The 20,048-nt window shown below is 40.5% G+C and overlaps 2 protein-coding genes across 4 annotated transcripts in view; both read right to left on the bottom strand.

The window, feature by feature from the left end:
• The window catches only part of CREBRF (CREB3 regulatory factor), a 52,460-nt gene that overhangs the window by 20,770 nt on the left and 11,642 nt on the right, over positions 1 to 20,048 (bottom strand). For 2 of the 3 annotated variants that reach the window (XM_069556060.1, XM_069556061.1), the window contains exons 2-4: positions 8,998 to 9,193; positions 6,745 to 6,870; positions 4,225 to 5,311 (exon numbers count right to left, since the gene is read on the bottom strand). In XM_069556060.1, the coding sequence (XP_069412161.1) occupies positions 4,225 to 5,311; positions 6,745 to 6,870; positions 8,998 to 9,006 (1,222 nt within the window). In that variant the 5' untranslated portion in view covers positions 9,007 to 9,193. Of the gene's footprint in view, positions 1 to 4,224; positions 5,312 to 6,054; positions 6,217 to 6,744; positions 6,871 to 8,997; positions 9,194 to 20,048 lie in introns of those variants that run through there. The other variant, XM_069556062.1, reaches the window with a different exon arrangement.
• Positions 1,535 to 4,218, bottom strand: LOC138421697 (small ribosomal subunit protein uS8-like). The gene has a single exon (XM_069556064.1). It carries the CDS (start codon positions 2,015 to 2,017, stop codon positions 1,589 to 1,591), a length of 429 nt encoding a protein of 142 aa, XP_069412165.1. The 5' UTR covers positions 2,018 to 4,218; the 3' UTR covers positions 1,535 to 1,588.

Genomic DNA, 20,048 nt, shown 5'->3' with positions numbered 1-20,048 from the left:
GGCTTCCTACTTTTCTGTATCTATCCAGTTGAATGGTCTGAACAGAATTTTTTCCCATATATGTTCCATGTTAAATCCAAACAGTCATAAGGGTTTGAACTTCCCCTCTCCTATCCAAATTAGTTATCAGTTCTGCTTAATTCATATGTCCAGCCTTTTTCCAAAAAAGTGTTTAAGGGTATCTGTTTTCTTTAACCTAAAGCTTTCTAAAGTATATACCATCAATTCACAATAACGTGTGTGCACACACACATACATACACACAAAGGATTTGTTAAAGTCTTTCAATTAAAAGACTACTGTGATCAAGTAGCATGCAGAAAAATTATTCAATATATTCCCAGATCACTGGTCTTGCATTTAAGATGATTAAATATTTCTTAAAGTGTGTTCTTAGGAACACTATTACTGTGAACTATGCCCTCAATCCCAAGTGAGCTCTGTGGTCAGATAAATTTAAGAGACACTCATCTCGCCTCTCTCGCAAGTCACAGTGCCCAGAAGAGCAGCAGACCAAGACAGCACAGCAGCACACAAGCCCACGAAGCTGCGAGCTGCATGGAGACAAGAGCCACGCCGACTCTGCTGGCCTCTGCACAGCCAAAATCCAGTACACACAGCGTCCAACACAAGACAGATATACCCCCCCCCCTTTTTTTAAGAACAAATCAGTGATTTGTTTAATGTACAAATGTACATTTCCCATGGAGACTTTTCTATTTTCTTTTCATTTGATGGATCACCATATTGATCTAATTCATTCCTTCCTGACACAATTACCAAAAGGTAGTCAAAAAGGTGACACCTAAACTTCTGATCACACACCTTTGATTAGTGCAGGTTACTGCCATTAAGCTGGTAAAGCCAACCATGAAAAGGTTTAGTAGGAATTACAAACTAAACTCGCATTCTGGGGACCTAAATCTTAGCCTTACAACCACGTAATCCCATGACCCCAAACAGTTGTTGCCTGTCCTCAGAACAGGCTCTATTAAAACTTGGGAGCAAGTCCAGAGCAGAGACTGAAACTCCATTTTACACCTTTCCTGGAGCTTTGTAGACTCAGGCACTGTTGTAGCCAACTGCCAAGAAACAGCATCAAGGGAGCTAGTCATCACAAAAGGGCCTTTGTACACTGTCTGCTATAAATTAAACCAATCAACCCTCTCTGAAACTAGCACTCTGAAGAAACTATCACCATCCCACTTTTCTGCTTCAAAGAATTTCTTCTTGCCTCTCACCAATTCACATTTGTATTCTTTAAGTAGCCTGTTTAGCTCTTTTTTCCAAGAAGGGAAATTTTCATCAGCAAACGTGAATAAATCCCCAAAATACCACAAAATATCATTGATTTGAGGTTAAAGCATTTCATTTGTTGACATTTGCAAGAAGCATCCAAGTAACCCTAACCAAAGAGGTTTTACTTCAAGTCAACTGGAAGCGAGTGCATTAACTGCCATCCAAACATTTAGCATTGTTAAATAGCACCAAGAGGAAGGCTTCACCTTGCCAAGGGCTAGCTAATGCATCTCTGTTTTATTATTATTTTTTTTTCCTCTGAGGCATTTTATTTGTATGTATTACATCCCTAGAAAAAGAATCCAAGGATTTTCCCTCCTGTATGTTTTCGTCTTGCTTCTTCATGGTCCATGATGCCAGCTGAGGTTGTCAGTACAATGAAACCAAACTGACGGGATGGGAGCAGGTTATTCTGCCATTTTTCTAGATCTTTGAGTTGTACATCAAATCTGGGGCTGATCACTCCACACTTATTTAGCCTGCCTGTGAGGTTCACAACAATTTTCCCAGCCCTGTGATCATCAATGATTTCAAATTCGCCAATGTAACCATGCTTCATCATCACTGTTAGAAACCTGACGATGACTTTGGAGCATGGCCTAATAAGGACCTGGCGTTTGCCTCTCTTCTCGGCATTGTTGATACTCTTGAGAGCATCAGCCAGGACATTCATGCGCACCATTATGGCGGCACGGAAAGATGGCGGAAAGAGCTGCATCTCTGTTTTAAAGTGGTGTTGGCTGCTTAACACCAACAAACTCACAAATCAGGGTTCTCCTACCAGGAGAGGGCAAGAGAATGCGGCAGGACAGAAAAGCACCAACTGTAACAAGGTTTACCCCTCCCTAGGAGAGTCAAAAGGCTGAGAAAATGGAAATGCAGGTCAAGTTATGAAGCGGTTTCTCTTCATGGACCTACTCATCTCTCAACACATTTATCCAGGTGAAACCAAATCAAAAGATCAAGGATGAACTTAAACTGGAGTTAAAAGTCAAAGAAAAGTGAGAAGTGGGAATTCCCTAGTGGTCCAGTGGTTAGGATTCCATGCTCTCACTGTCAAGGACCCAGGTTCCATCCCTGGTCAGGGAACTAAGATCCTGTCCAAAAAATTTTAAAAAGTCAAAGAAAAGCAAACCTAAACCCAGAAGCGGAATAAACAATAATAGCCCTTGCCCGCCTTGACTGGTGATGGCAGAGTTTACTCCCTCAGAAATATTTGACTATTTAAAAGGAATGTTTATATATTCCTTTTAGTGTCAACTGGTAAAGAAATTTTTCTTCTCTACACTTTCCATTTCCTAGTTATTACTCCTTGTCTCAATCCTTCCCCTCCCTCCTACCCTAATTCTAAATACGGGATTCAGAACAAGAGGGCTGATCTGTCAGGCTTTAAGGACCACTAACAGCACTCTGGTCTCCCCATGGGAGGGAGCTACATAACTTACCACTAACTGCAAAGACAACTCTCCTTCAAACACCTCAAAGCAGATTCATTAACTGGCTGAGAGAAAAGTTTTCTTGGTAAGTAGAAAAGACAACTGGTTCTATCGAGACTATACTGAGTACTGCTGCTGCTGCTGCTAAGTCACTTCAGTCGTGTCCGACTCTGTGTGACCCCAAAGACGGCAGCCCACCAGGCTCCCCCATCCCTGGGATTCTCCAGGCAAGAACACTGAAGTGGGTTGCCATTTCCTTCTCCAATGCGTGAAAGTGAAAAATGAAAGTGACTGACTGTTCGCAACCCTATCGACTGCAGCCTACTAGGCTCCCCCGTCCATGGGATTCTCCAGGCAAGAGTACTGGAGTGGGGTGCCATTGCCTTCTCCCTACTGAGTACTAAAGTAAACCAAAGAAAATGCATAAACCCTGTTCTTCCACAGCAAAATACCTTTTCCTTAGTTGAAACTCCACCCAAGTCAAACAATTTAGTTGTATCAAATGCATAAATCTAAGCATTTATGCAACAGAAAAATTTCACTAAGAGGAAAGTCTCTCAGCAATAATATGCTTCACTGGCCACAATACAGCTACTGCTGCACCTTCTATGGCTAAAAAAACCTTTCTAAAGATTAAGTATCAATGTTTATATTGCCCCAAATTCCAACAACAAAAGGGCTCTCTTTGACAATTCATAAAGTTTTTAACAACTTGGTCTTTTATGTAGAAGTTATAGTATTAACATTAGTTTTGAAGAATAACTTTCATTTAAATGTGAAGATCTTCACCTCTTTGTGAATTTTTAACTCTGTGCCACTTGGCAATACCATTTTCATAAATAAAAACTGCATGGTCCAACAGTGACAAGAGCCCAACCATGTACATGCTGAAGTGAACCAGTTCCCCAGAGGTTTCATTTTCTTTTTCCCTTTTATGTATAACGTGCTGTACATAAACAGAGCAGAGACGCCCTCATGCTCATTAAATTAAAGCATGTATTTTTCTTCAGTGGAAAAACACTGTGCAAATGAAAGATGCAGCAGACACAGAGAAAAAGCCGTCTTTTACATTATTCATCCAACAGGCTTTGCTGGTGATTAGGCATGAGTAATGCAAACCATCATCACTTGATTCACTATTCTTGGGATTCCAAACTTACCTTAAGTCTAACAGAGGGACAAAGGCAGAAATAGGAATATTTTTACACCAATCAAGTTTGGCATCTTTGCACAGCTGCTCAAAGAGTGACAAATCAGGTCACTTAACAGAAGATAAATTAAGAAGCAGCCCTCAAGGAACCAGCATATGAGCCACACGTGAGCAAGAATGATTATTTTAAAACTGTTTAAATAGATAAGAACAATTATATATCCAAGCCAAGATACTAAGTCATTTAATCTCCAAACTCAGACAAAGAAAGCCTACAGCAGAACTTTCTATTTCAGGAGAGTAGGACATAGTTTGGTAAGCCCCCAAAAAATGCAATACCTGGTTCAGAGAAAGTGTCACTAATGTCATCGTCCTTGTCATCTTCATAATCCTCTTCCTCTTCTTCCTCTTCCTCGTTTTCAGAAAGTTCATGCTCGCTGCCAAATCCTTCATCATGGTCCTCATCGTCAACATCCTCCTCATCCTCCTCATCTTCTTCAGGACTGCATTTGGTTGGCTGCTCACCCAAGTTGTCAGAGACAAAAAGGGAATAATTGTGCTCTTCTTTTTTCTGGGATGAATCTGAGACCGATGTGCTGGCAGAAAGGCTGCTACTCTCTCCTGCTGCAACTGACCCAGGCCCCTCCTGAGGCAGGGGACTGAGTAACAGTTCCTGGGCTTCTTTAAAAGGCAAGGCTGGAGTGGCATGACCCTGCAGAGGCTCCGTCCCTCTCTTCTCTGGTCTCTTGGCTACTGCTCCACAGTAGCAGGTGTTTTCCTTTGCTGCATCTGCATGAACCTGGCTCAAGAGAGGCCGGCTCTGCTGCACTGGGTTGATCTTTACCTTTGCCTTTTTCACATAGTCTTTACATTCAACATGAAAGTTCACTTTTTCATTATGATACATGTTGGTCTTCACCATGATTTGTGTGCTTGAAGTGGGTTTACTTGCCTTTTGGACACAGTCTGACAAAGGGACTTCAGCTTGAAGAGCCTTAGAAGAACACACAGGGGCAGCTGCTCTGCTTGTGATCTTTTTACCAGGGAATGAAGAGGCCAAGGGGTTTTGTTTGACACTGAAAAGTGAATCAGGGTAATAAAGGGAATCAGAAACAGACTGCGAGTCCTCGCTATTGAGCTGGGCCAGAGTTGGAGTTTTGCTTATGACCTCTTCATCTTGGTAAGGGCTAGAAAAGTCATCAAGACCCAAGTAATCCACTTCTTTTGTTCCCCAGATGTCACAGCTGGTTAGTTTGGTGTACTTCGTTAAGTCTTCACAGTATGTATCCCACTGTTCCCAGTTTGAGGTTAAAGTACCCTCATTATCTAGGACATCTGTGAAAGACTCCAGATTTTCAATGTCTTTGCAGTCCTCCAAAGAAAGGAAGTTGTCTCTAGGATTCTGTTGGTAGTTCATCTCTCTATCCTGAGGAAGGTTAAAAAAAAAAAATCACATACCATATTTAAGGAAAACATTAATAACCACATCCTCACTTTCACGTATCAGGTAAATAGTACTCAACCTTTGGTCTGTTTTAAGATAAAGACTACTTACATGTCACTCTACCATTCCATTTAGTATCATTTCCTTGGGCAAGGAAAAAAAAAGAGGGAAACTATGTCCCCTGAGAAACTTAGGTATGGTCAAGGGCTCTTGAACTTCACTACACTCTTCCTAAAAAAGTTTACATTCCCTGATCTTTAACTCAGAAAGGATTTGGGGATCTTCTTAGAAACAAGCTTAATTTATAAAGCAAATAATAAAGGCCTTTCCTTCATCATAGAAGAATCTGTCCTCCTAAGTCAGAACTTATACACAGAGTGAAGAACAATCCACAGAGAGCTGAAACTCAGCCACAGAAAGATGAAATCTTTGGAAAGAACCTGTACCAACTCTTGGGCTTGGGGAATAAAATACTTGTCTCATTAGTACTGTACTTCTCATGAGTAGAGATATAATTTTTAAAATGTCAGTATGACTATGCAGCCATTAACAAGAACACACGTAAGCTCTAATGTATTAAGATGAAAGGCCACTTACCACGTTATGTTAGAAAGAGTTAAGTTACAGAACACTGTATTAATAACATGTCATACAATTTAAAATATTCATATATTAATTTATTATTAATTATACATGCATAGAAAAACTCTGTTCGTCTTAATTACCTTTAGGGAGAAGGTTTGGTGGGTGGAGGCTCAGTAAGAAAATGAGGAAATTTTCAGTTTTCCAGTCTGTTTTTGTTCTGTATCAATTTTTCCATTTGTTTGTTTGCTTTGTTTTGTTTTTCCTTTTGCTTGCATATGTCTCTGTGTGTTTTACCAGTTTTACTGAAGTAGAGTTTACATACAACAAAATTCACCTCTACAAAGTGTACATCTTGATAGTTTTTTTAGTAAATTAACAGATTTGTGTCAGCTTTCCAGTTTTCATATACCTTTGCTGCTTAAGTTGCACGTAATTTAAATTATTCTTAAGTGTCTATTTACCTCAAGAATAAATGATAAGTATATTCACATATTGCTTGGAATTGCTATTTTTACCTCACATTCTCTGTAGTACATGCCTTGCTCAATGTTATCATTCCTAAATATCCTAGCTGAAAAGTCTTTTTACTGTTAAGCTAAAAGATGGCTTCTCATCCTGTCAAAAACTAGATCTAAGGATGTTTAGATAATCCTTCCTCCTACTATTTTCAATGGCTTCATACATCCTGCCAAAATACTATGACTGAGACTAATATGTATTAAGTTTGGCCTAATCACATTCTTTTCTTTTTAGGCCTTTATAAATAAAACAACTATACAATACCTTTACCCCAAATTGATTAAAGCAGAATCCAAGAAAATGTTACTTACCAGTTCATACATGAAATCTGGATCTGAACTGTTTGCTAAGAGATCTGTGCTCATCAGAGTCTGTTCTGAAAAGGTGTGGCTTCGAAAGGCATCCCCAAAAGGCGGATCCATTCCGCTTACACTAGGCTACAACAGAGTGATTTTAATTTGCAAAGTTAAAGACTGCTTCAAGGCCAATTTATTACATATAAGACCCACCACCATATCTACTAAGTAATTATTTTCAGAACAATTTTGTATTTTTTTTCTGCTTAACATTAAAATAACACTAAGATGCATTAAACGTAGGAAAAGGAACAGAGTGGCAACGGTTACTAGTACCTAATTTCTAAAAACTAAAGCTTATTTAGGCCCCAGAGTCAGCACATAGTACCCTAATGAGTACTTTTATTTATTAGTTATATAACATGTCTTCAAATCCATCTCTAACAACACTAGCTGTTCTAACTCCACAAAGTAGAGGATTCCCTGCCATTTCCTGGAGTCAGCAGAAGTAGCAAGACAGTCTCACTCTATACTCCTCATTGAATTCAATATCTTATTTCCCCCAAACAAGTGAAAGACCATTTGGGGATCTCTAGTCCAAAAATGCCTCCAGGAATGTGATGGAGATAGGATGAGCCAAATATCAAAAAATCTGTTGAGTGAGGCCAGTAACTGGGACATGAACTCAGTAGCCTTAATCTTGACCCCTAAGAAGGGTACAATTTCTATGACAAATAAGAAAGGGAGAAAATAAAAAGACTCGGCATCCAGAGTTAACGCTCCTTCTTTTCTCTTCATCCTCCCTTTCCCATTTCAGTATCTATACAAATCACTCCAGCGTGAGGTTCAGGCTAACACTCCTAAAAAGTGGCCCAAACAAGTCAAAGTCCTCACTTTGAAATCTAACTTGGATAAAGAAGGAAGATGGGAAAGAATAAAAATTCCCTCTTTACCTTTTTGTTATTTTCCAAGTTACTGTCAAAACTTAAAAATTTATATTATAGTCTACTTGTTTATATTTCTCTATTCATATACATAGACTTTCTACCTAAGACTGACTGACCCATTTTTATGCACTCTTTCATCATGGCTTCCTTTATGGGTATGTCCCACCCCAGGGATGGGTGGCTCGGTTGTAAAGAATCCACCTACCAATGCAGGAGCTGTGGGTTCAATCCCTGGGTCGGGAAGAGCCCCTGGAGAAGGAAATGGCAACCCACTCCAGTATCCTTGCCTGCGAAATCCCATGGATGGAGGAGCCTGGAGGGCTACCATCTATGGTGTCGCAAACAGTCAGACACAACTTAGCGACTAAACAACTTCCCATCCTATTCTTTTGTTTTTAATCTTCTGCAACCTGTCGGGCTGCAAGCTCAAAGTAAATGTTTTATGGACATAACTTCAAGTATTCAATAAACAGCAAATGAAACTGTGAATGGGAAAAAACTTGAAACAGGTATGTGTAGTCCACCTGGTCTAGTGGTTGGGGTGGAGATAGGCCACTGGTCCACAAACCCCTTTCTTCCTTCACTGCCTACTAGACCATCTCAGCAAATTGTTGATTTCCTGTGCTCAAGGCATAGTTCTGGCTGGCCCCACATAAAACCACCTTACAGTCCCTGTCCTCTCATTATTTCTAGGTTTTTCACCAGCACAAAAAGGGAAAGGATAAGAGCTAACCATTGGAGGGGGAAGGGAGGACGTTTGGACATGCAGAGCGGGGAATAGGAGGACTTCATTTATTCTTTCAGTGATTGCCTCAAACCAGTAACTACCATAACATAAATAAATAGTCATTCTTAGACATGTTTTGTGGGGGGTGTGTGTGTGTGTGTATCTGGGAGATATATATATATATATATATAATATAGGGGTGTGTGTGTGTAAGAGACATTGCAGTCCCTCACCATTTCCTCCTAATTGAATCCGATGGGCATGAAGGGAGAGGAACAATGGGAAACAAGAAAAGTTACAGGGGAATGAAACGGGCTTTCTGTGGCAGATTAATGTTCTAGGGAGTTGGTTTAGCCCCCATAAAAAGTCAGCACTTCTGTCACCTTTTAACCAATTTTTCGTTCACATTGCTCCATGTGTCAAACTCACTAAATTTCAAAGCTGTGGCAAAGGCAGGATATCTATTCAAAGCCAGCTGCCAGCAGCAGCAGAACGTCTTTACAAACAGCACAGAGTCGCACTAAGACCCGGAGAACTTACAGACCTGGCCGCAGCAGGAACTAGAAAACCCTGCCCCTGCCCTGTGTGATTTACCTGAGGCATTTCCAAGCCCGGATCCTGAGAGTCTGAGCCCAAACTTCTCTTTGTTCTTGTTTGTAGATTCCTTTCCAGCTTTACTTTTATTTCAAGACCAAAGATGATTTTCACAACAAACAGCAGGTTTCCCAGGATGCCTTCAAATCAACTGCTTGGATCACTTGTTTTTTTCTCTTAATAATTCTGTGCGAATCTGTCAAACAACACAAAGTAACTTCACTGAAAACGCCACTAAAAACAAGTTGACCTTTCAAAAAAGACATTAACAAAGAACACTTACCAGCACTGTGATTTTAATATTAAGAATGTGGCTGTTTTTAGTACCAACTATACTGAAATTCAACATCCGTCCCTTTGTTTCTATAATAGGACTGGTCAATAACCAATTGGCACCGTTAAAAAAGAAAAAAACAAACATCAACGAAATTAACATAGGCCCATTTTTCCTGTGATCTAAAAATGTATTTTACTTCATGTTAAAATAAAGCTCCCATTCACTTAACGCTTTATATGAGAAAATATAATATATCAACAATCCCATCTATTGGCTGGATGGCATCATGGACTCGATGGACGTGAGTCTGAGTGAACTCCGAGATGGTGATGGACAGGGAGGCCTGGCGTGCTGCGATTCATGGGGTCACAGAGTCGGACACGACTGAGCGACTGAACTGAACTGAAGTGAATCTACATTTTATATCCCTCATAAATCTACTAGAAGAACAATGAATACATAATCTAGAATTTAACATATCCTTTACATTAAATGGGCTTCCCTGGTAGCTCAGATGGTAAAGCGTCTGCCTACAGTGTGGGAGACTTGGGTCCGATCCCTGGGTCGGGAAGATCCCCTGGAGAAGGAAATGGCAACCCACTCTAGTATTCATGCCTGGAAAATCCCATAGACCAAAGAGCCTGGTGGGCTACAGTCCATGGAGTCACTAAGAGTCAAACACGACTGAGCGACTTCACTTCCACATTAAATAGGGATTTCCCATGTGGCTCAGTGGTAAAGAATCCACCTGCCACAGGAGAGACAGGTTCAATCCCTGGGTGGGGAAGATCCCCTGAAGTAGGAAATTGCAGCCACTCCAGTAGTCTTGTCTGGAAAATCCCATGGGTGGGGGAGCCTGGAGGGCTACAGTCCATGGGGCCGCAGAGCTGGACACAGCAGAGCACGCATGCACACACACTACATTCAATAAAATAACATTCATAAAGGCATATGCAAATTATTCTTTGAGTTATAAGTGAAAGCTGTCCTTGAAGTAAGAATTATTCAAGTTTTGAATATGCATATGTTGAGAGGGGAAACAGGAATAAGTACTACTTTCCAGAGTGCTTTCAAGGGTTAAACTAAATGACTTCAAATCACCTGGCAAAGGGTCTTGAATGCGGTAGAACCTGACAGGTTAGTTCCCTCTTCCCTCCTCTGTGAAGGTGTTAATCAAGAACTAAACAGCTATACCTACTTCATCATCTCTTTCTGGATAAGTGGTCCTCAAAGTGTGATCCCAGAACCAGTAGCATCAGTATCAACCTGAAAATTTGTTGGAAGTGCAATTCTTGGGCTCTAGCCCAGATCCACTAAGGCAGAAACTGTGGAAGTAGAGCCCAGGAAAGTGTTTTAACAAGCCCTCAGGATGATTCTGCTCCTCCCTAAAATGTGAGAACCTCTGTTTTAAACTGAATTCCTTACTCTCATTCAGTATAGATGCAGTGTTATTTCTTAGATTGATGCAGAGTGCCAATTTAAGCTATGCTGCCCTCTGTAGTTAATACATTCTCTGGCCTAGAGCTTTACAGTGGTAAATATCAACTGCAGAGACCTCTTGCTGAACAAATAAGTGAGAGTCAACAAGGACTCAATAACTGTTCTATTCAGTTAGATTAGTACTTAAATTGAATATCATCTGCATTTCCGAGATCTTTGTTGGGTTCTTCTCCCTTGCTGGCTGTCATTCTCAGGGCACTGTTCTAGCCTAGGAAATACCTTCAAGTGCTCAACCTGGGCCTAGAAACAGCATGAACTATGCATCTCAATCCAGTGCTACAGTTTAAATGGACAGATGCCTGCTCGTGCCAAAGGCTAGTTCTGGCCCGAATGCCCTTTATGTGGCTTCATGCCTTGAACCTACTGCTGATATGCAGTCTCAGTCCTAACTCTTCCCCTGACTCCTGTGTGAAACAAGGTCAGCTGTCTTTTCCAGATCTATTACTTAGATCCCCCTCCCCAAAAAACACAAAGCATTCAAGTGATGCATTCAACAAAGTGTACTAGTTAGTGTGTGTGTGTGTTAGCTGCTCAGTCGTGTCCAACTCTTTTGTGACCCCATGAACCGTAGTCCACCAGTCTCCTCTGTCCATGGAATTCCCCAGGCAAGAATACCAGAGTGGGTTGCCATCCCCTTCTCCGGGGAATCTTCCTGATCCAGGGATCAAACCTAGGTCTCCTGCATTGTAGGCAAATTCTTTACCATCTAATCCTGGTCTATAAGCTGGATCTGGGAGAAAAGTTTAATACTCTTTTAAAACCTGAAAGTTACCATTTCTAGCAAAAGGGTTAAAGGCGCAAGAAGATGTTCAGTTCTCATCAAGATATATTTACTGGCATCTACTATAAACACTATGTACCAACAGTGTGGTTTGGCATTTACTACAGACACCATGTACCAAGAGTGTGATTTATCAGGGAAACATTGGACAAAAAAGGCTAAGTTCCAGTCACAGCTCTCACTTGAAAACTCTACAACATTGGATAGGTCAATCTTTCTAAACTTCATTTTCTTCATCTCTAGAAAGTAAGTAATATTATTCCTGGCTACCACATTTTCTAAGCCATAAAAATTCCTTTTTTTTTTCAACCATCTGAGCCACCATTTGTTGGGCTCTTTTACCATCTGAGCCACCAGGGAAGCTATAAAACTTCCATATGAATACAAATATTCGTTTAAAATGTTGTTTTAAACACATGGCAGCAGAAGAAACTTGTCAATGCATTAGCAAAAAGAGCACTTGTTTGAGAGACAAGAGGCTTGGATTCCAGTTTTGCTTCCATAATTAAATAGGAGCGTGACCAAGGTGTCAGAGTAGAAGGAACCTAAATGCACCATCTCTCATAAGCACACCCAAACCACAACAATCTGCAGAACAAACACTGCTGAAAAAGACTGAAACCCACCAGAAAAGATCCTCAACAGCTACAGACATAAAGACAGAAAACCACAATGAGATCAGTGCAAGGAGCAGACTTGCAGTATAATCAAATTCCATATCCCTGAGATTGGCCAACCACAAACTGGAGAATGATTACATTACAGAGACTCCCCCACAGGAGCCAGAGTTCTAAGCCCCGCATCAGGGACCCCAGCCTTGGGATCTGGCACCAGGTAGAGGAGCGTCTAGAGCATTTAGCTTTGAAGGCCAGCAGAGCTTAATTGTAGAAGCTTCCTAGGGAAATAGAGATTTCACTCTTAAAGGATGTATTGCTGTTATTGTTGTTCAGTCACTCAGCCGTATCCAACTCTTTGCCACCCCATGGACTGCAGCACGCCATGCTTCCCTGTCCATCACCAACTCGCAGAGCTTGCTCAAACCCATCTCCATTGAGTCAGTGATGCCATCCAACCATCTCATCCTCTGTCGTCCCCGTCTCCTCCTGCCTTCCATCTTCCCCAGCATCAGGGTCTTTTCCAATGAGTCAGTTCTTCACGTCAGGTGGCCAAAATATTGGAGCTTCAGCATCAGTCCTTCCAATGAGTATTTAGGATTGACTTAATTTAGGATTGACTGGTTTGATCTCCTTGCAGTCCAAGGGACTTCTCAAGAGTCTACTCCAACACCACAGTTCAAAACCATAAATTCTTTAGTGCTCAGCTTTCTTTTTGGTCCAACTCTCACATCCATATGTGACTACTGGAAAAACCATAGCTTTGACTAGATGGACCTTTGTCGGCAAAGTAATGTGCTCTGCTTTTAATATGCTGTATAGGTTTTTTATAGCTTTTCTTCCAAAGAGCAAGTTTCTTTTAATTTCATGGCTGCAGTCACCATCTGCAGTGATTTTAGAACCCAAGAAAATAAAATCTGTCCATTGTTCCGCCATCTACTATTTGCCATGAAGTGATGGGACCAGATACCATGATCCTAGTTTTTGTAATGTTGAGTTTTAAACCAGCTTTTTCACTCTCCTCTTTCACCTTCATCAAGAGGCTCTTTAGTTCCTCTTCACTTTCTGCCATAAGGGTGTTATCTGCATATCTGAGGTGGTTGATATTTCTCCTGGCAATCTAGTAGTAGAAAACTACTAGAGCTCATCCATGAACTTGGTAAAGTTGCTGAATACAAAATTAATATACAGAAATCTGTTCCATTTCTGAATACTAACAAAGAAATATCAGAAAAAGAAATTAAGGAAACAATCCCATTTACAATCATGTCAAAAAGAATTAAATACCTAGGAATAAGCCTACCTAAGGAGACAAAACACCGGGACTTCAAAAACTATAAAATGTTAATGAAAGAAATTGAAGATGACACAGATGAAAAAGATATACCATGTTCTTGAACTAGAAAAATCAATATTATTTAAATGACCATACTACCAAAGGCAATCTACAGATTTCAAAGAAATCCCTATCAAATTCACAGAACTGGAACAAAAAAATTTTTTAAAATCTGTATGGAAACACAAAAGACCCTGAGTAGCCAAAATAATCTTGAGAAAGAAGAATGGAGCTGGAGGAATCATACTCTTCAGACTACTTTAAAGTCACAGTAATCAGAACAGGATGGCACTGACATAAAAACAAGACACACAGATCAATGGAACAGGACAGAAGGCCCAGAAATAAACCCACACACTTACGGTCTATGACAAAAGAAGCAAGCACATACAATGAAGACAAGACAGTCTGTAAGTGGTGCTGTGAAAACTTCATGTTAAAGAATGAAATTAGAACATTCTCTAACACCATACAAAATAAAATAATCCACTCAAAATGGATTAAAGACCTAAATGTTAAGGCCAGATGTTGTAAACTCCCTAGAGGAAAACATAGGCAGAACACTCTGAAATAATTCACAGTGATTTTGGGGGGGATTCATCTCCTAGAGTAATGGAAATAAAAACAAAAATAGAATCTGCCTGTCAATGGAGGAGCTGCAGAAGAGCCTCTGGTTCAATACTTGGATTGGGAAGATCCCCTGGAAAAGGAAATGGCAACCCACTCCAGTATTCCTGTCTGGGAAATCCCATGGACAGAGGAGCCTGGCAGGCTACAGTCCATGGGGTCACAAAGACTCGAACACAACTGAATGACTTAGCGCACACACACAACTAAATTTAAAAGCTTTTGCACAGCAAAGGAAACCATAAACAAAAAAGACAACCGAGGACCTGGGAGAAAACATTTGGGAACAATACTATCAACAAAGGATTACTCTCCAAAACATACAAAGAGCTCAGACAGCTTAATATCAAAAAACAAACAACCCAATCAAAAAATAGGCAGAAGATCTAAATGGACACTTCTCCAAAGGAAACATACACATGAAAGATGCTAATTGTTAAAGAAATGCATATCAAAACTACAATTAAGTATCACTTCATGCCAGTCAGAATGATCATCATTAAAAAAAATCTACAAACAATAAATGCCAAAGAGGTTATGGAGAAAAAGGAACTCTCATATATTGCTGGTGGGAATGTAAACTGGTGTAAACATTATGGTGAAGAGCATGGAGATTCCTTAAAAAACTGAAAACAGAGCAATCATATGATCCTATAATCCCATTCTCGGGCACATATCTGGAGAAAACTCTAATTTGAAATATACATGCACCACAACATTCACCGCATCACTGTTTACAGAAGTCAAGACATGACGGCAACCTGAATGTCCACGGACAAAAGGAATGGATAAAGATGTCGTGTACAATGGACTATTACTCAGCCATACAAAATAATGAAATGATGACATCTGCAGCAACATCAATAGACTTAGAGATTATCATACTGAGTGAAGTATCCCAGATAGAGAAAGAAAAACTGTGTAATATAGCTTATTTCTGGAATCTAAAGAAATTATACAAATGAGCTTATTTACAAAACAGAAATGAACTCACAGACATAGAAAGCAGACTTTTGGTCACCAAAGGGAGGTGGGGGAGATGAATTAGGAGTCTGGGATTAACATACACACTATTATATATAAAGTATATAACCAACAAGGACCTACTAAAGAGCATGGGGAACCATGCTCAGTATTCATAATAACCTATAAGGGAAACGAACCTGAAAAAGAATATATATATATATGTGCGTGTATATACATATATATATGTGTGTGTATATACATACGTATGTGTGTTTAACTGAATCTCTGCTGCACACTTGAAACTAATATAGTACTAAACATTAACTATATTTGAATTAAAAAAAAAACTAAATAGCCTTATGAATTAGAATAAGTTGCTATTTCTTACCTCCCAGACTGAGGAATTACAATTATTCTCTCTTAACTATGTAATAGAGATGTTATAAGAATTAAATTATATACTAAATTAAGATGTAGTAATGAAATAGATCTGAAAGGTGATTATTATCAACAGGTATATTTTGCCAATGCATTATTTTCTCCCATAGCTAGTCCAGCTCTGAAACTCAACATCTGTGACAGCTGTTAGCAACAAGGCTGTATATTTTAAAGACACCAATTCCCAAAGACAGGGTATCCATTATGCAGAGAATGGAGCTCGTTCTCCTGGGAAAAAAGTCTTTAGTTGCTCCTCCTAGTCTCTTGCTGCTACTACTGCTAAGTCGCTTCAGTCGTGTCCGACTCTGTGCGACCCCAGAGACGGCAGCCCACCAGACTCCTCTGTCCCTGGGATTCTCCAGGCAAGAACACTGGAGTGGGTTGCTATTTCCTTCTCCAATACATGAAAGTGAAAAGTGAAAGTGAAGTCGCTCAGTCATGTCCAACTCTTCGCGATCCCATGGACTGCAGCCCACCAGGCTCCTTCGCCCATGGGATTTTCCAGGCAAGAGATGAGACGTGGGTCAATTCTACCTCAAGCAGCAGGACCTTTATAGTGACAATAAACTCACCCAATCTCTAAAACTGATGACTCAAGCTCACAGTACCAACTATCCTCATCCCCAACATTTCGCACCCATTTCACAGAAATGCTTGGTACTGTTCCAAATACCTATTGTGAAACAACCAAGAGACAAACTCCCCAACCAAAGCTGCAAGAGAAAAAAAGAATAAGGGCTTCTACAGCAGTTACCATTAAACAGAATCTTCCATAATGACACACTGCTCCAAAACTACCTCCTATACCAAGGAGTCATATACAAAAGGCACATTAGATAGCCAAGTAACACTGAGGAGGAGGGTGTAGTAACATGCTTCTGGGGGAAGCCTTCACACTTCTGTGGGCTCAAGAATATCCATATTCTACTCAAAGTTTTTGATATTAAAGCATGTAAAAAGTTAATGATCATTTCCAAATGTCTGACCTAAGGAATATTTGTTCCTAAGAATTTTAAACGGTTACCCAACAGAAGTGTTGTGAGGTTAGGAAAATATCATGTTAAAGCTGTTACACTGCCTTTAATGCAGAATCTCTCGGAAGCTTTAAGATACTAACTTCTAATGAGCATTATATATCACCGACAGATGAAAAGAGCAGATCTCATTTCTCAAACTTATTTGATCATAAAATCCTCCACCCTGCCCTCAAGCTGACCTCAAGGACTGGTGATTACGCCAGAAAGAAACAAAAATCCAACAATGACAGCTAAGAGAAAGGCTAAATTAATTCCCCTAGTTATTACTTCCTCATTCACAGCTCTAGCTCACTAGTCCCCAGTACAGTTTCATGAGTCTTTCAAGAGAGAGGACTGTAGTTCATCAGAAATAATATTCACCAGTAGATTTTCTGTACTTGGGCTCATTCAAGACTATTCAACAAGAGCTCCTAGGTGCAGGAAGATACTTCAGTAACAGAGAACTACTTTTCTAAAGCATCATCCTAAAAGATGATGCTGTGAAAGTACTGCACTCAGTATGTCAGCAAATTTGGAAAACTCAGCAGTAGCCACAGGACTGGAAAAGGTCAGCTTTCATTCCAGTCCCAAAGGAAACAATGCCGAAGAATGTTCAATTACCACGCCATTGCACTCATCTCACATGCTAGCAAGGTAATGCTCAAAATTCTCCAAACGAGGCTTCCAACAGTACGTGAATGGAGAACTTTCAGATTTTAAGGCTGGATTTAGAAAACGCAGAGGAACCAGAGATCAAATTGCCAACATCCACTGGATCACTGAAAAAGCAAGAAAGTTACAGAAAAACATCTACTTCTGTTTTATTGATTACACCAAAGCCTTTGACTGTGTGGATCACAACAAACTGTGGGAAATTCTGAAAGAGATGGGACTACCAGACCACCTGACCTGCCCTCTGAGAAATCTGCATGCAGGTCAAGAAGCAACAGTTAGAACCTGACATGGAACAACGAACTGGTTCCAGATTGGGAAAGAAGTACATCAAGGCTATATTGTCACTCTGCTTATTTAACTTCTATGCAGAGTACATCATGCGAAATACCGGGCTGGATGAAGTACAAGCTAGAATCAAGACTGCCAGGAGAAATATCAATAACCTCAGATATGCAGATGACATCACCCTTATGGCAGAAAGCAGAGAGGAAGTGAAGATCCTCTTGCTGAAGGTGAAAGAGGAGAGTGAAAAAACTGGCTTAAAACTCAACAATTAAAACACTAAGATCATGGCATCTGGTCCCACCACTTCATGGCAAATAGATGGGAAACAATGGAAACAGTGACAGACTTTATTTTCTTAGGCTCCAAAATCACTGCAGATGGTGGCTGCAGCAATGAAATTAAAAGACACTTGCTCCTTGGAAGAAAAGCTATGACCAACATAGACAGCATATTAAAAAGCAGAGACATTACTTTGCCAAAAAAGGTCCATCTAGCCAAAGCTATGGTTTTTTCCAGTAATCATGTATGGATGTGAGCTGAACCAGAGAAAGCTGAGTGCCAAAGAATTGATGCTTTTGAACTGTGGTGTTGGAGAAGACTCTTGAGAGTCCCTTGGACTGCAAGGAGATCCAACCAGTCAATCCTAAAAGAAAAGAGTCCTGAAAATTCATTGGAAGAACTGATGCTGAAGCTGAAGCTCCAATATTTTGGCCACTTGATGCAAAGAACTGACTCATTGGAAAAGACTCTGATCCTGGGAAAGATTGAAGGCAGGAGAAGGGGACGACACAGGATGAGATGGTTGGATGACATCATGGACTCAATGGACATAAGTTTGAGCAAGCTCTGGGAGTTGGTGATGGACAGGGAAGCCTGGCGTGCTGCAGTCCATGGGTTGCAAAGAATCAGACACGACTGGGCAACTGAGCTGACTTCTCTAAAGCAATGAGATGGGCTGAATGATTTATTTATAAGCAGCAACAGTACCACCTGAAGACAGTCACAGCTTCAATCTCTTTCATGGCCCTCCCCACCAGATCCTACCCTAAGCTTTCCTGGTTTTCTATTTGAATATACGTTGAGGTTTACTATGTTCATTAGGCAAAGTGAAAGGTCAAGCAGGATGACAGGAAAGGTCAGAAGACTTCGTGTAAAGGTTCATTCTCAAGACTGCTCACAACACTAATCCAAACTTTAAAAGCCAAACCCCAAGAGCTGACTAGTGTGACCCAGGCAGCTCACACATATCCAAGAGCTCCTAAATTGTGACCCTTCCCAATCTGAGGGTACCAGCTAATTCCTAAGAGACCATATATTAAAAAAAAGTTGACACAGAGAAAAATATTGTTTAGTCACTAAGTCGCATCCAGCTCTTTACAACCCCATGGACAGTAGCCCACCAGGCTCCTCTGTTCACGGGATTTCCCAGGCAGGAATAATGGGAGAGGGTTGCCATTTCCTTCTCTAGGCAAGAGAAATAAAAATTGCTTTCTAAATGAAAATCCCTATCAATAATTTTTTAAACAATGTTAGTGGTAAGAAAGGCCATCACATTTATACTGTTATATAATTTATATATCATGGTTTATTTTGATCGTTCCTAAATGCTGCTAGTTTATGTTCATCATTGCTTTCATGTGGCAGAGTTCTTGGGTTCTCTCTCTGTAGGTGGTAATCATCCTGACTGCTAATTTAAATAAACCATTTCCCCTGCGATTTAATCCCCAAGATGAAAGAAAGGGGAGAGGGAGGAAGGAAAGACCGCCACACATTCCATCCAAACTGCTACACTTCAAATGCCCCACTCAACAATTCTTTTCCTTTAGAAAACTACTTAGCAAGAGTTGAACAAAACAGACCTGCAGAGGCTTACTAAGTCAAGCTGTTTTACCAGTCACCAAACCACTGAGGACGCAGAGGCTGACTGGAAAACGTGGGGGCTGTGTTCTCCCTTCATCACATTGTGTAAATCCTATGAACCTGTCACTCCCTTCTACCCTTCAACAGCAGCTCTCTAGAGTCCAACATTTGGGAAACAAGCAAGCAAATTTCAGACTAGATGGTTATCCTAAATAGATGTTAATCCAGTCGGGATGTGATCCTCCAGTCATAACACCTTGTGAACTCCTCATCCCTGGGCAGCCCAAGAGTCTCCTTTTATCCTCACACTCAGAATTCTAAAAATAAGGAGGTAAATCGGGTTGGTCACAACACTTTAATTAAGTAAAACAGTTAAAACCATGTTTTCCTGAAAATCCTGAGGAGCTAAGAAAATATACTAAATCTCAAAAGTGATCTCTCCTTGGAATGCTGTCTTAGAGAAAGACACAAGCCTTCTCAGAGAATTCTGTTCCTTTCCAAAATCTTCGTTGTTGTTCAGTTGCTATGTCATGTCTGACTCTCTGCAACCCCATGAACTGCAGCACACCAGGTTTTCCGGGCCTTCCCTATCTCCCAGAGTTTGCTCAGACTCATGGCCACTGAGTCAGTGATGCCATCCAATCATCTCATCCTGTCACTCCCCAAACTCTGGCTC

The sequence above is a fragment of the Ovis canadensis genome, chromosome 16, assembly GCF_042477335.2.
Source record: "Ovis canadensis isolate MfBH-ARS-UI-01 breed Bighorn chromosome 16, ARS-UI_OviCan_v2, whole genome shotgun sequence".
Lineage (NCBI taxonomy): Eukaryota > Metazoa > Chordata > Mammalia > Artiodactyla > Bovidae > Ovis > Ovis canadensis.
The sequence above is the reverse complement of the archived record's forward strand: the minus strand, read 5'-3'. Positions and strand labels throughout refer to the sequence as shown.

What these genes read in the sequence shown, in the direction of transcription:
- LOC138421697 (XM_069556064.1), bottom strand. Translation starts at nt 2,017, where the DNA reads ATGCAGCTCTTTCCGCCATCTTTCCGTGCCGCCATAATGGTGCGCATG.